At 38.4% G+C, this 17,170-nt stretch overlaps 1 protein-coding gene across 6 annotated transcripts in view; it reads left to right on the top strand.

The window, feature by feature from the left end:
• The window catches only part of tead1b (TEA domain family member 1b), a 55,377-nt gene that overhangs the window by 8,900 nt on the left and 29,307 nt on the right, over nt 1-17,170 (top strand). For all 6 annotated transcript variants that reach the window (XM_077518447.1, XM_077518446.1, XM_077518451.1 and 3 more), the window contains exon 3: nt 9,178-9,430. In XM_077518447.1, the coding sequence (XP_077374573.1) occupies nt 9,274-9,430 (157 nt within the window). In that variant the 5' untranslated portion in view covers nt 9,178-9,273. The remainder of the gene's footprint in view (nt 1-9,177; nt 9,431-17,170) is intronic.

The following is a 17,170-nucleotide window of genomic DNA, read 5'->3' as shown; positions in this document are numbered from 1 at the left end:
AAGTTCTGCCAAAGAGGCCTCGTTTTGCCCGACCCGCTTCCCTTGGCAGGCCAAAGCATGTCTCACCTTGTCTGGGTCATATGGTCGGATTATTATGTAACGAACCGACTACCGTCGGTAAAAAAGTGGATCCCAGAAAATGTAGGCCCAGGCAGGAAAATACAATTTAGATGAGGTTTATTCACAAAACCCACTAAAACGCAAAACGCTGGCCCAGATGCCAGGAGAAAAAACAACATAAAGCGCGAGTACAATACTCGGAAAAGTTAATAACAAAAAACACTTGCAAAAGGCAAGGAGAAACAGGGGTTAACAAAAAATACAACGCAAGCTAGTTCTATCTAATTACAATAACACACACTACAATCTAACTATATACAAAACAGAAAGCGCCGTGGCAGATACACGTGGAAAATACTAACTTATCAAATCAAAAACAAGACTATACTATAACGCGAGACTAAGATTCAAGAACAAAGGTCTAGAGAATGACTTGAGCAAGAGCTGCATGCAAGAAATAATCCGACAATGATCTGTCGTGCCGGGAGTCCTCTTAAAGACCTCTTGATTGCGGGAATGCGCCTCAGGTGTGGCGCAGGTGGACACGCCCCCTTCACTTGCCCACTGGAAAAACACCAGACACACAGACTAAGAGCAGGATCATGACAGAAACGTACTTTTTTTTCCTGGTGAAAGAAGAGACTTTAATCTTTCTTTTGGTAGGTCCCATGCTTTTATAGCAATTGAACACAATATTCTGTGGGCCTTGCAAAATCAGTCAAAATCCAGTAAAACAGCCGGGAGCGAACGGGATTGTTTCTGTGAAAATGGCTGGGAGTGAATGTGATCAGTACTACTCCCTTAAAAAGTGACTTAAAGAGTTATTTGTCGAAAATTGTATATTATTATTATTTTTTCCCCTGTTGTAATTGTAGAATTGGTTATCTACAGCTTTGCAAAAAGCAATGTATTGTTTGTAGAAAACAAAAATTAGGGTTTCCTTGAAGAAGAGTAATACCTTTTATGGGGAAAAAAAATGGCTAAAGAATATTAAAATGAAGACAGAAATGTATATTGTGGTAAAATATCACTTTTTCATTACTTTGAAGAAATCACAAGTCACACATTGTCAAATCATGTCCATACAACATTTAACATGTTAAATGATTTTTTGTTTTTGGTTATTATCACAGCCTGATATTTGGTGAGCTGTAAAATAGAAAGAAATTACACTTGACTACATTGTACAAAATCTACCTCTAGATGTTGTGGTAAGGATATTTGTAGTATCTGACAATGGGGGGAAAAAATTAAGGGAACCGCGTAAGGCCGACTGATGGCTGTAGACAAGGAAATGCAAATGCAAATGGTCGCCCTCACACTCATCACTGTGATTTGTTTTTTCATGCCTGTCCGCACGCGTCCTGAATGAGCCTGTGGCTCCGCGCTCATAACTGTCACAAGATCCTTTATCTGACCAACCTTTATTTACAGCTTTAATTTCCTGAGCTTTATGTGTTCAGCTCGCGCTTCACGTCACTGCATGCTTGCTGTCTGGAATGCACTGCATATTTTTGATAGACCAATATCCAAGTGGATTTGGATTTGAAAGGTACATTTGATTTTTACGTGTTTCCGTATCACTTGTTTTGCCTTACATTTACTGTCAGATTTAAGGTTATGATGGAAAATCTTTTAACTATGTCTCTTTTCGGGACTGCAAATGCGTCTGTTGCTGCTACGCGGTTCTCATTCTGAGGCGGAGAGCGCGAGGGCTGCTTTGATAGAACCTGTAAATCAATCGTATTCTCCGGCAAACAAAGATTGATCCCACAGTGGCCTGATGGTTGCTGGGCGGTGAGGTCCAGGCCTCAGGTTTGAGTGTGATGACATGAGACAGATTCACAGCATCGAAGCCTACCGGTTCAAAGAGGCATGAAATGAACACAAAGCCGTTGCTGAGATGGGCAGCCTAATAAAGTATTCACACCTCTTTAATTGACCGTCCTAAATTGGTAATCATATTGTAATTTTTCTCCTTATTTCAGCTATGATTTGATAATCTGCACAAAATACCGAAAATATTTCTGGCATCGGTTTGAACATGACTGGTGTAATTCACATTTTTTCTATTCCACTTTTGCCTATTGAATTCAATAATAGTAGAGTAGTTTGTCTTTATGCCTCAGAAAAGCATATTTTCACTTTGCAAGCTTGGGGTCAACGTGTCACCTTGATTTAAATTAAATTCATAGTTAACTTTGGCTTGTGTGCGAAAGATGTGTAAATAAATTGAATCAGAAAGGCAATTCCACAAGTATTTGCCCGGATTTATTTTGCATTCATTCCGCCTTGTAAATGCATCTCAAGGTCCTCAAAGTTATCCTTTCAAAGACATAACACAATTTTCCACATTACTTTTTAATTTGCTGTTATAATAGAGGCTGTATCTATGATTATGAATGCTCATAGTTGTTTGCACATTGCTCAAAATGAAATACTTTTGACACTGCTGTAATAATTATGTCTTTACAACATCCGGAAAATGTTAAGTTTTTAAATCGCAGCATAATTATGGTTTTACACATTGCGGCCTTAACTACCATGGGTTATTATGGAGCCCACAAAAAGTCATTCATGGAATCATTATTGCACCTTCTGAGATAACAGCACAAAAGAACTCCACATGGAAAATTACATTTGAGACCTCTCATCTGCTATTTCATTACCTTGCTCTGTCTGATGGCTGAAATGGGTTCTCTTAATTTAAGGAGCTGGATTCCAGCTCGGTGAGTGGTTTATGTAATCTCACTGTAAGTATAATTTCCCATAATGCCGTGTCACAGCTACTACTCTGCTTTGCTACTACCACTGTCACTTATTGCAATGCTGGCCATCTCTCTCCCCCATATCTGACAAGCAAGACCATTTCTATGGTGTACGCTCTGAAAGGAGGAAAATATGCAATTATCTGTAAGCCACAAGTGTTTCTATGGGTGACATTCATACCTTCCTGTGAAAAACACAATTAGGCCCCAGATTCTACGGTACTAGGAGACCCCTCCATTGACGACGACTCACAAATAGCTTTTAGCAGAAGCATCCAATTTAGGGATGTAAAGAAACTAATCTATTGAGGGTGGATATGACTTGTATTCAAAACTATTTATTTGAGCTAAGAACCAAGTCAACAAACCAAGAATAAGACATGGCAGATTTGAGAGATTTACACATCAGTTATACAAGTAGTTAATTGGGGCGGGTATCACTATGGAATGAACCGAAGAAGAGCCCTTTTTCATGTGTGGCTCTGGATTCATTAATTCTGGGTTGTTTAGCTTGTTAACAGTCTAGCCTTGACAGAGGTCTGTGCCAAAATCCAAATAGTACCTTACTGGACCTGTTGCTGGTGTTAAATCAGAAAATGTATTCACCCACCATCTGGCGTCCGCACCTGAATAACCTCACTTGCTATTCCATTCTCACCGTTACTACACGCAATTGTCCCTCACTACATTTCACATTAAAAGGGGGAAAAAATGCGACATATTATATACTGCATCAGGTGAATAAAACAGGGATATGCAAAAAATAAACCCCCCCCCCCCAAAAAAAAAAAAACACCCCAAAACAAAACAAAAAAAACAAAAAAAAACGTACATGTAAAATATAGCAGATCAATTGTCAGTTTGTATATTCAAAATAATATTAATTTGCTCCATGAATGCTAAAACATCTAGCTTAACACTAAAGTATGTATAATGCCAATATTAATCATGGTACAGAATTCATCTCTGTCTATCCAAACACATTAATATATCGCACATAACAAATTGATTAGGCTAGTATATGAGAAAACAATAGCATCTTAAGTGCTTTAATGCATACTCTTTCAATGACAATAAATTCTCTAACTGTATTTATCAAGTTTGTAATGAATGAATAAACAAACAAATAAATAAATAAATAAATACATAAAATAATAATAACGGCATTAGGTAGACTGCTGATCTCTTAGATGGAGAGGAAGATAGACAATTCTGGAATCTGCACCCCAATCTACACCAAAGGATAATGAGCTCTTCTTTGGTCTGTGTCCCACTTTTCCCACGAATTTTCGTGGAACTATGTTAAGCAGTCTTTGGTAATCCTGCTGCCTGATAAAATAGGCAGAGAAAAGTTACAAACAATGCTACTTTGGGTTGTAAGCTGCAATGTTAAAATGAGAAGCTAATAAGGGAATGTAGAATGCAAACAAGACACTTGATTTGAAGCACTCAGCTGTTTAGAAATGTGCAGTATTTCATATTATGCTGCAAAATTACTCTGCGCTGTAACTTGCACAATGTGCTAATATTTTACACTTAGCTGTTATGCAGTCACATTTTAGCCTAGCTTTAAAAAAAAAAAAAATCTATATTCAACATTTCTAAAAGGATTGGTTTGGAATCCTGAAATCCTGAATAGAAAGCCCAAGTGAAAGAGGAATGAATGAAAGAAGTCAACTAGTATAGGTAGATTTAAGTTGGCGTGATTGCCAGCGACATCATCATAAAGAGTGTCTGAAAGATGACAAAGAAGACCTGGTTCCTCGTTGTCCAAATCAATAGCTCCTTTTACCCAGCCGTTTCAGGCCAGCGATGTTATACTGTTGCTTTGCTTTGCTGCTCTATAGAAACTGCGCAGAGACAGAATGGACGAGCATAGAAGGTGTGGACTGCTGCAGACAGTTTATAAAAGTGCAATCAGTGTAAGCAAGCAAGGCAAAATGAAGGTTTGTTTAGGATGTTAAGTGGTGTTAAGAAGCTAATGTATAGAGTTGGTGTCCTACAAGTTCGTTCTGATGGTAGCTTTTCGTGTCACTTTTGGGCTGGAAATGATGCCCCGCCCCGTTCTTCTTGAAATACCACCACTCTGTTTTTTTATTTATTTATTTATTTTTAAATACTGATCAAATTTAATGTGGACTTTTTCTTTTAAATTAATTAGTTTTGCATCAGTTTTCGCTAAGAGCAACACATACAGAAAGACTTTTGACCTTTTACAGGTTTAAATGTGGAGACCCCCCCCCCCCCCCCCCCACCAGCACTCCCCAATCAGTTGTGAGATAGTTTTGCAGTGTCAACAGTTTGCACACAAAAACGGAATTCAGTAAAAGTGTTCTCTGCTCACTGAGTTATTCCCCCTTTAGGTTACACCCTTCCCCCATTTCATGAGCTGATGCTGAAAGAAACATACTACAGTACATACTATCCCCACTTACAGCTTGTGCCACGTGAATAGACTTTCACTCTGAAAACTTGGTTGTGTGGAATGTCATATAAAAAAGAAAGAGTTGAGGTGTTGACTTGTTGTTTAAACTTGTCAGACAATGTATTTTAGAGGGCCAGGACATGCTGTTGAACTGTTGACAGAAATGATTCTTCATATATGAATTGTATTTAATTTTGAGACGGGTTGTAGAAGTCATAAGTAAGTTCACATCAATGGAACTTCCAAAGTTTAATGACGTTAAGCTCATCAAGCTTGTTCCGAGTATGGCTTGAATGACATTTTGGGACAATGATGGCAATATTGTGATATTAACATTGCCGCAATATCATCGTCGTCATGGTAAAAAGCAGCTCATTTGTTAAAAAGCCTGGGTTATATTCCATTTTTGTAGTTCTAGCACCCTCTAGTGGTTCGTTTACTAGTGCATTTTAATTTTAATTAGGAATTTTTTGGCCACTAGTGGATATCACTCTCATAAATCAGTCATACCAGCAAGTATTTTTAAACAACTCTGTCAAAAACATTCATTTTTCCCCGCTTCAGCCAAACACAGCATCGGGAACTACATAGACCAGGGGTCCCCAACTAAATTAGCAAGCATTAACACGATCAGCCCAATTGACCGGGGTCCGGACATGAAAAACACCCAACCACAATAATTTCATTTTCTGCCATTTTATTCAATTGTAAACATGTAAATAAGACAAACTCTTCCCTTTCTTAAATAATAATTATTTTTAGTCTACCGTTTAAAAATTTCTTGAATTAATTTCTTTTTTGTGCAAATATTCAATTGTTAAATCTTTCAAGGAAGGGTCTCCATCACTTTTTCACATTTCCTTTCTCTTTCAGCAGTTCCTTTATGGCCCAATGTATGTCCTCTCCTCTCTTATGCGTTTTCAAAGCTGTGATACCCAAACTGTCCTCTATAAAAGTTTTACTCTCCTCGTAATAGAATCGGACATACACCAAAAGCTGAGGATTGTCACTTACATCAATTGATTGATTCATCCGCAGCTAACGCAACGCAATACAGCGGGCACTTTGGCTGGTGCTGTCCATCTGGGAGTGCACATCCTCGGAGAGCAGCTCTGCTCTTGTTGTTGTGGATGACAAGGGAATTTGGCGGACCTGAAGTTGCTCTCATTCTTTTTCTTGAAATAGTGTGTCTGCCATTGCTTCCAAACATTCATCAACCATTTAGGAGTCAGTAAAAGGATTTTTGTGTTGTGCCCAAAATCTACTACACGCGTACTGAGCACTCGTAGCCAGATACACGGGGCTCGTAGCGCTCGATAGTGATAAAAGTAAAGCATATGCCTCAGTCCATTCACTTTTCAGTGTCTACTTTTCTGACTCTTGACAAGGCCATACTTCATCACGTTTTTTTAAACATTAGGTTTTATACAGTATTTTATAGGGGTGTTAAAAAAAAATCGATTCGGCGATATATCGCGATACTACATCGCGCGATTCTCGAATCGATTCAATTAAAAAAAAGCGATTTTTTTTTTTTTTTAAAGAGCTCAGAATTGTTCATTCGGTAGTCTTACCGATTCAACGTCTTATCATCATTGCCTTTTTTTTTTTTTTTTTTTTTTTTAAAGAGCTCAGAATTGTTCATTCGGTAGTCTTACCGATTCAACGTCTTATCATCATTGCCTTTTTTTTTTTTTTTTTTTTTGTGTGTGTGAATCGATTTTTCAACTTCCATTTTTAATGGAAAAATATTCAACAAAACGTCTGACTTCGGGTTAGGATTCACACCTTGAGTATGGAAGAATGTTATATGAATGGAACATTAAGCCTTAATACTTTATTTTAATGCTGTTCAAACATTAAACAGATTACAACCTCTATAAGACTGAAATTTCAGATAAATAAATCATACATTTTCATATAAATCTTACACTCTACAAGCTTACTGATTAGTATTTTCTAAATTTGAATAAAAAAAAATCGCAACAATCGACTTATAAATTCGTATCGGGATTAATCGGTATCGAATCGAATCGTGACCTGTGAATCGTGATACGAATCGAATCGTCAGGTACTAGGCAATTCACACCCCTAGTATTTTATATATATATCACCAACTTCTCTTAAATATTGTGATACTGATTGTATAGTAAGGTTCATATTGTGATAATTATCGTATTGTGATGTTTTAATATCGTTACATCCCTACTTGCTAGAACCATTGCAGCCAGAATCAACACATTTTCCAAAGAGATTGGTAAGACAAAAATAGCCTAAATGAGCAGACTATCCACAAAAGTTACCAACCATTAAACTATGGCAGTGTCCAAGTACCTTTGTCCCGGGTTTTCTAGTGTCATGCGAGTTGGAGTCGCTAGTGGTCACTCGGCTACAGTGCCAGTTTTGTTAAGCGATGCTTGGTTATGCCGATAATAATTTCAATTCTCTTGTTTGTGCTGTTTGAAGATGTAAACTGCTGTATTAGCTTCTCGTGCTAGCTGCTACGATAGCTATCCACTGACTGGCCATGTGGTTGTCACTTGTTTTCAAAAGGTAGTGTTTTGTGCTTCTGTTATGTGTTTAAGGCTTTACATTACATTCATGGTTGATATAATTTTATATTTGTGTGGCTGCTAAATGGAGGGTAGATTTCCCAGCTCACCTTACACAACAAAGCAGGCACACACTCAATCCGCCATCAGAAACCACAGTGGGCCTGTTCCATATCAGTGAGTTGATGAGCAATCCGCCCAGTGGACAGTAAAAATAGCAACCACTTCCTAATTTTTTTTACAGCATAATGGTAATCTTCCAGAATATTTTGTTTGTTTTATATTCCTGCACATGGCCTGGCATCACAATAATAGTTTAAGGCCTCGTTTTGCCATTATCACTGGTATCACTATTGCATGTTTTGATGAGCTGATGACAGAATTCATTGCAACATACAATTCATTACAATGTCTAGAATGTCTGCATGTGCCTACATTATGAGAGCCTGCATTGTGCACTTGTGGTTGTCTTGCATTGACTGGAGTCTGGACAGAGATTATGTGCAGGTGGTGATTGCAGTATGGCAGTTGGAAAAAAACATGTTGATAAGCTGCATTTGTTTTTGGAAGAATCTTTTGTCCGTGTGTTTGAGAGCAAGAGAGTCTGAACTCAGTTATTGGCTCTTCTCCTATCATATAATGTAGTGTATTTTAACTTTTTTTTTGTTTAATACAGCAGGTCCACTCATTTATTAAGAAGTCATTTAAGTCCACAGATGACTGCTCTTATGAGATTTTTTTTTGTTTATTATAAGAACATGAGATGGTGCTAGTGAACTCAATTCAACTAACTTTACAGCAAGCAGCTCTTTGATAATGAACAATTCTCAAAAAAAATAAAAAATAAAAGATTTCTAGCTGTTTATTGGGTCTCCCAGTTGCCAAACTAAACATAAAAAAGTGAATTGCATGTACACTATTTCAAAAGACCACATAACTGTCTTATACATATCTGCTAGCTTAATGCTATCGCACAATGCAAAACACCATAGACAGGCTAACGAATAACATTTGTGTTGCAATGATAGAACCTTTAAGCAACGGATATTTGAACACAAACAGTAGCAACACATGTAGACAGACAGTATACAGCAGCAACACTCATATCTTCTTTTTTGTCTGTGAAAAATAACCAATATTACTTTAGCTCGCTAATCACTGTCGTGAAACTCTTCTTCGTTTAAGTCTATATGTCCAAATTGTAATGCCCTCTGGTGGCCAAGGTGCACACAGCAAATGGAGTACAATGTAGAACCCCAATTTCAATGGGGAGAGATGATTTGAGCGGTGTTTTCAGTTCTGCAAGTTGTCATGGAACAAATGAAGCTTGTAAGTTACAGCAGCAATGTTTGTTATAATATATTTTTTCCAGGTCTCACCCTAGTCTGGTCCAGGCGTCAGCTTGGAGAGCCCAACCGCCAACATTGATCCCAGCAGCTGGAGCGGCAGCGAAAGCCCTGCCGAAGACATGGAGAGGATGAGCGATTCAGCAGACAAGCCCGTGGACAACGATGCAGAAGGAGTGTGGAGTCCTGACATCGAGCAAAGCTTTCAAGAGGCCTTGGCCATTTATCCTCCTTGTGGACGTCGGAAGATCATCTTGTCAGATGAGGGGAAGATGTATGGTGAGTACAAATCTGCTGTGTCCTGTTTTCTTTGTGTGTATGCTTAACTACAAAGAACCAAACAAAAAATGTAATTCATTTTATTGATAAACAATTTTTTTTTTCGATTATAGTGGATGCCCTGAAAAACAAAATCTGTAAATAGATGAATCCTGAGTAAGTCAGCTGGTGTGAGAAATTAAAGGCTATTCAAACTTTATTTCCATGACTGCTGACTATTGATAAATCTCATAAAAACATCTAGTGTGGTCGTCACTCAAGCTTTGACAGTCACATCTGTGCAAAAGCTGAACAGAGAACGCCAACAAGAAGCTACCTTTTCCAGTCCGTTTATCCGACGATAAATATAAAATGGCACAACAGTATTTCATTCTATTCCTCTGCCCTCTTTCAGCAGCAATGAAAGAGACCAAAACCATGACAATGAAAATCATGGAATTCATAGCGGATGTTCTCCTTTGAGCATCCCTGCAGCAAGAAAATATTATTACTATTGTTAGCATTTTTATTAAGAATTGAGAACGTCGTAAAATCTGAATCAGGCAAGTAAACCACAATCACTGCACTTAATACACGATGGTCAATCTCAAACTAACAATGTGGCGGCCGTGCAGATGCTTAAGTGCAAGTTTGTAAGTAAAACAGCATGAACTATTAGACTGTGGCAGATGGTACTGTGGCTGCCACCAGCTGTGCCCCCTCTACCCCTGCCCTCCTCTACCCCATCCCTGGCTTGGTGATGTCATGGAAAGAAGGAATATTTTCTTTCTGCGGATTTCAAGTCACACAGCTTGCCAATGTCAAGTGACGGCCGAAAACCCCACAGCACGTTCACTTTCAGCTGTCATGTGACCCCTCCGGCCAAACGAAATGTAAATTGTAGGAGTTGCAATCAAAAACCTTCAGGTGCCACAATGGCCTCCCCAGAAAGGACCTACTGTCTGCTCCTCCACATATAGACTTATAAATGTACATTGTTTCAACATGCAATGATGTAATGTAATATTTGTTTGGACAGCAAGGTATGATATATAGCACTAGGCTACCCATCTCTATTTTCAAATATATAACCAACTTCCTCATATATTGATTGACATGTATTTTCTAATCTCGTTCCATGTAAATTCCGTTATATTGCATTATAATTTCATTTCGTAAGTGCAGTACCTTGCTCAAGGACAGGGCTTCCCAAATTATGGCCCAAATTCGAAATTCGAAATTTCATAACGTAAAAATGTATAAATAAGGATGCAACAAACAACTTTTTCTTTTCCAAGAAAATTTGTGCCTGCTTGACAACCATTACAAAAATATAAACAGAATTATACCACAACCCCATTTGTGAAAAGCCTGGCAACAAGCAGCATCTGATATTTTGTTTCCCAGCAAGCTGCAAATTTTTTTACCCTCAGGTCACTGGCTAAAGCCAAGTTCTTAAGGACAGAGCAACAAAAGTATAACAAAGTCTAATAAACAAACACACAATTGTGCTCATAATTTTAAATTATGATATTGCTACACACCACGAAACAACTGTACACTTGAGTGTTCAAACGCAAAGCAGCATATATAGTAAAATTTGTTGGTTTATTTGTATGGTTTCCAGGTTGAAGTTCATTAAAAAAAGTAAAAATTAAAAAAATAATATATATATATATATATATATATATATATATATATATATATATATATATATATATATATATATATATATATATATATATTAGGGGTGTGAATTGCCTAGTACCTGACGATTCGATCCGTATCATGATTCATAGGTCACGATTCGATTCGATGCCGATTAATCCCGATATGAATTTACAAGTCGATTGTTACGATTTTTTTTTACTCAATTTAGAAAATAGCATTCAGTAAACTTGTACATGTACACTGTAAGATTTGTATGAAAATTTATTATTTATTGATCTGAAACTTCAGTTTTATAACTGAGCCACTGTATTTAACAAACAGGTTGTAACCTTTTTCATGTTAGAACAACATTGAAATAAAATAGTAAGGCTTAATGTTCCATTAATATAACATTCTTCCATGCTTAAGGTGTGAAAGTAAGATGTTTTGTTGAATATCTTTTCATCAATAATGGATGTTAAAAAATCGATTCGGCTGCCTATTGAATCGATTTGAGAATTGCGTGCTGTAGTATTGCGATATATTGCCGAATAGATTTTTTAAACACCCCTAATATATATATATATATATATATGTATATATTCTACGTCAATTTGGAAAGAAATCTAACTTTTATTGAAAATAACCTTTAAGGAAGTCATTGACGTTGTTTTGCGAATAGAAATTACTAACTGGAACTATCTGTACAGTACCTTCAACCAATTCTTAAACATAACTTCAATTCACCCTTAGTTCTAACCCTTTTAAGGAAGAGGCAAGTAAAATTGGTTGCACAGTTATGTTCTTCGTTACTACTATCCTCAAGTTCCTGTCAATCAACTTGATTGCAACTAAGGCATCCTTATAGATACTCTGCATTCTCACCGATGAGTTTCATGACATCATCTTGCTTGAATTTTTTTCACATAATTAGCCATAGGCAATACAATGGAATGTTGCATTTTCCGCTCACTCTCAAGTACAATTGAAATTTTATTAGCAACGAGTTAAGAGGAAATCACAGGCACAGACCTGTTTGAGGTACGTGACAAATCATGACTACATGATGATGTAATTTAAAGAAGCATGTGTGCACCATGATTTTATTGTGAATGAGGGGACCCACTTCGATTGGTCGCGAGTCGACTGCGTTCCATCCCACAATGGTGAAAACGCACCCTTAGGCACAGTTCTACCTGTTTAAAGTCTAAGAAAAGACAGTTGTTAGACTGTGCATTGCCCTAGACCTGTGAGGGGCACAAAGATAGGGTCCAGTGAGTGTGTCTTGGGTGTTATTCACCTTCCTCCTTCCTAAATGCTGCATCTGCGACCTGGAAGTTGATCTTGAGTCGTCACATTATGTTGATCTCAATCCCAAAGGAGGGAGATTCGAGGACGCTCCGCAAAGGAGTTCATTGAGGAAATGTACCGGTACCATTTGGGAATTTTTTTTTATTCCTTGCCAGTAAAATATGAGTGTGTAGCTGCTTTTAAGAGGAGCAGGGCATCACAAATTAAATACTGCTTCTTTTGTTGGTCATTTTTTGTTGATTTGCCAGAAATATGCACATTTGCAGCATTTTTGAATTCTAAAATGGCTTCTACTTACACTGGTTCATGGCCATTATATACAATAAAATTAATATTAAAATCATAAATAAATTGAGATGAGATCATCATTATTTTAGTATTTATACTTTTTGTGACATTATTGTTAGTGGTTGAATGTTTACCATGGAAATGTCGCACTAAAAAGTTTTGGTCACTTTTACATTTTTTTTTTTAAATCTATTTGGGCCAAAAGCTTTGTGAAGGATGGTGTGATAGTCCTTTAATCTAGGTTTATAGTGCTTTGAGAGCAGCACAACCTCTCATGGCATCTGAGATGAAAGTTGGCTACATGGAGACTGGTATTTTGCATTTGAGATTCAAGGGATGGCGATGTGTTCCAAATGCAGAGCTCATCTCAAGAGAAGTCATCCTGAGTGCCATTAAGCCCTTTGTCATCCAGGGGTAGAGTGCAGTTAATTAGCAACAGTCTCTATAGCAACTGTGTTGCGGTACACACAATTTGTAATTTCTGCTTCTTAGCTTATTATTGCGATGTTTACCTGAAGTAATTCGCATATTTTGCGACTCGCGTTGACCGGCAACGTGTACATTCTCTTAGGCTGATTGTAACCGGGATGTCAGACATCTGCATAGAGTGTTACCTCAAATTGCACTTGGCTTGGCAAGATTTATTTAGAAGAATATTTAAAAAGGGAAGGCAAATAAGGAGCTGTGGCCCGATCCAAAGCACTTGCACAGTTCGCCTGCTGTGCTAGGCTGCATTCATTTATTCCAGAAATGGAGATGATAAGTGAAACAACACGCTTCACTCAAATTGTATGTTTATTCATTGAGTTATATATTTGTACTTGTCTTGCAAGCTCAATGACAGGTGGATTTTTGTGGTACTCTTGGCAAAAAACAAGTTGCTTCTGTTGAAAGATTTACACCTATTTCTTGTTTTTTTTTATCTCGAAAACTACAGTACTCCATGAATATTGTAGTTGTTCTATATTAAAAATGAGTGTATCTTTAGGTGTCTTTAGACCACAACTGTAATCATACACGTAGTCAATATGTCAGAAACAGTATTTACCATCTGAAACATTTCCTCTGGATAGTAGAGGCTTGCAGATAATATGTAAGTTTTTACATGTACAGTATGTATTGTTCACAATATGTTTTTATGCTTTATTGTCTTTTACTGTAAACTTTTTCCATCAGCTCATTTTGTTCTGCCATCTGGATGGTGAACCGACCCAGACCCTTCCTTTGGGAACAAAGTGGCACTTGCTTTGCAGAGATGCTAAGAATGAGTTCGATATAATGAGTAGACCTGGCTTGGCCCCGATGACCCAGCACTTTGCGCCTGTGGGGCTTGTATCACCGGGCCGAGAATGCTCCGAGACAGAGTGTGCAGACCTGATCCTCCCTGCTGGGCCGATAATTAGGAATTCTGGGATCGGCTCAGACTCCCTGAGTCACCTGCATTCACTCAGAATGGAGTGTGAGGGACTTCACTGAAGAAGAGGAATCACACACTTTAAATTGACTTTTTGTGGCTTTTACCAAAACTAATTTTTGTTCATTGTAGATTATTTTTTGTGCTCTGCAATATTTCCTTCTTAGTGGGGTCTTTTTTGGTAACATCTCAATCAATTTTCAATCTTAATTCTATGTCTCTCAATCAACTCTCCGTTTTGAAAAAATTAGTAAAATATTTCCATCCATCCATCCATCCATCCATCCATCCATCCATCAACAACGTTACTTCGCCAAGGTTAGGTCGCGTGGGCAGCAGATGATATATTTCCAATATTTTATTTACTTCCAACTGCGAAAAATGTTATGTGTACAACCTCACAGGAGATTTTATCAACTGCTCACTGAGTCACTACTGCACAAACTGTAGTCATGTTTCCACCCGTTTCACTTCAGTTCGCCACAGTTTGAAAAATTTAGTGCCCTATTTTCCTAGACAGGCGCAATTGCACTCGGTGTAATTGATTTTATATTATTCAACACAACATTGTATGCTAGGTTATTACTTTTATCTACTTGGGGTCGTTCCTGTAGTATCTGTGACTTGAGTGTGTATGGTTTTAAAAGGCGGAGCCTATTCTGGTGAATGACATGGGTGTCAGCAAATAAGAGTGTGGAGTTGGTTGGTTGTCTGTTATCGTCTTTTGTGTTGAGTGACTTGGGGTGAGCGGTCGGTGGCCATCTGCGCCTCATGCATGAATATGCTTGTTATGGTTTTGTTTTCTTACCATTTGTGTGTTCGTTTTCCAATAATACAATTGAATGTTGGCGGCTGCGTCTATCCTTTCCACTTGTGGTGTCAGTATGTTTTAAGTAACCATCATAGACCGCATTAAATTAGCTAACCGATTAAGTTCTTGTTGGCTGTCATAGATGTACTGTTGTGGTAAGCAAATGAACAACATCTTTGGACAGTTTCTGTCTTTTACTGACTCTTTCCTCCAGGCCCGCTGCCATCGCCACAACATGACTCGCAGTAATTTGTCCATGTGGAAAAAATGATCTCTGGGGAAGCTTTGAAGCAGAAATTTTACTTTGACTTTTTTTTTTGCAATCAAATTAGTTCAGTCAGTTAACTGAAGGCACCTTGAAATTGCCAACATTTTTAGAGTCCTGGTAAATTGATTTAAGAAAGTCCTAGAAATGTGCAAGCCCAGTTTGAAGTTGTTTGCTGTGGGTGGTGAATAGCGCAGGCCATTGCCTGTCTGTATCAGTAGTAGTGTGTCCCAGCTGTGAGATCTGTGTGAGGGCCTTCGAGCCAGGCTTCTGGTTTCAGGTTGCATGTTCCCAGTTGGCTGCTTTTGTTTGACTAAAACAACGAGACTCGGCTCCTCTTAAAGACGCAGTGTCACTTTCATGCTCTTTTCAAGAAATCGCGTCTCATGCTGATTACATCATATACCATTGATGAAACACTTTTATTCTGATGAGATCATCTCACACTGATGGGACCATTTTGAGTAATCAGCATATGAATGAACTCTGAATGCTTGTGTTATTCTCTCGGCTCGAGCACAGGGACTGCACACCGCCGCTAACAGAGGCTGTCATCTATTCTTTTTGCTGTTTGATGACAAGTGACAAGTGTCTCTCAACACTGCACAGAATCCCTGTCAACAAAAGAACCACAGACACCAAAAATCATCAGCAACAGCGCTTCACTGTTTCAACATTTCTTACTCAGCCTGTATTACTAATAAATTGCAATATAGTTTGATTGGATGACCTTTTGGGAATGTCAAGGTATCTCCACTGTTGAGAGACTAAAGCTTTAAGCAACTCACAATTATTACTATCCGACGACTTTCTCAGGCTGCGATCACGATTTCAACTTGAAATCGTCATCATCATGACCACAAAGTTAGACTCTTCATTTATACATATTTCTTGCAGTCAGTCTCTCTCTCTTTGTACTCCGACGTGCCATTGATCCTGAGAGATTGAAAATATTGATTTGACTCTGTGTCTTACTTTGTTGTAGCGAAGGGGGCAGCGCAACTTCCTGACTGTTACTAAACCGTGTTCACACATAGGACTCGCAGCACAGCCAGTTCCTCGGGAGACTCATAATTATAGCCGTCTTTTCAGATTAGTCCAGAAGCCTGTCCAAGTGTCGCATCCCTCCCTGGTCATTTATTTCATCCCCCTCCCTCCTCTCCTGAGAGACACAGCTCAACACAATGACCAGGCCAGTCCCTACAATAATGTATGTGATGATAAACACGGTGGCTCCTAATTGATAGAGTGATTCAGACAAGGGCTGGCTCTGCAAATTGGTCCCCTGTGAGGATATTGCACAGAGTGGAGTCTCGCAGGTTTCGGCTCTTAGCCTTGTTTGAGAGGCGTACAGCGCAGGGAGAGGAATCAGAGTGGGTTGGTCCAGCCCGGGTGATAAAGATGCTTTCTTTGCCTCCTTAGCCTTGTCTGAATACAGCCGCAGAGTTCAGCAGAGGTTGCTGCTGTAATCCTCTCAGTGTCTCCAGGAAGGCTCAGGTTAGTGACCCGCTGCTTTGTGATGTCTTGTAAGATTTTGAGCGAACACCTCACCTTTAATCCCCCACTGTTCAACTAACACATTAGCTCAACCGTGCCTGGCCCAGCCCCTGCAATAAAGCCTTTTAGCCAGCTCAATAAGGTCGTTTGAAGTTAAGTATTGATTTCTTTTGGTGTCCAGAGTAGGGACAAATGGATTTTTAAAGAGCTGTTAATTACAGTTGAACACAGCTTTATGAAGAGAACTTGATGTTTGCTGCGGCTGAATTTCTAAATGGTCAGTGAAATTCACCAAACATTTGTCAAATACCGTAAAAATCTATGCAGCCGCAAAGCTTGTTGACAGTGCCTCATTCTGAATAATTCTCGAAATATTTTGATTAATTCCATAGTCATGTTGGCTATTGACTTTGCACATATCCTGTTTATGCTAGAATTTGTTTTTTTATGCTTTTACTGATGGAATGGGTTATTTCATTTCTATTCAAATTCATGTAGGCCTACATGGTATGAACAAGAATAACT

This window comes from Festucalex cinctus, chromosome 4 (assembly GCF_051991245.1).
Source record: "Festucalex cinctus isolate MCC-2025b chromosome 4, RoL_Fcin_1.0, whole genome shotgun sequence".
In the NCBI taxonomy this organism is placed as follows: Eukaryota; Metazoa; Chordata; class Actinopteri; order Syngnathiformes; family Syngnathidae; genus Festucalex; species Festucalex cinctus.
The sequence above is the reverse complement of the archived record's forward strand: the minus strand, read 5'-3'. Positions and strand labels throughout refer to the sequence as shown.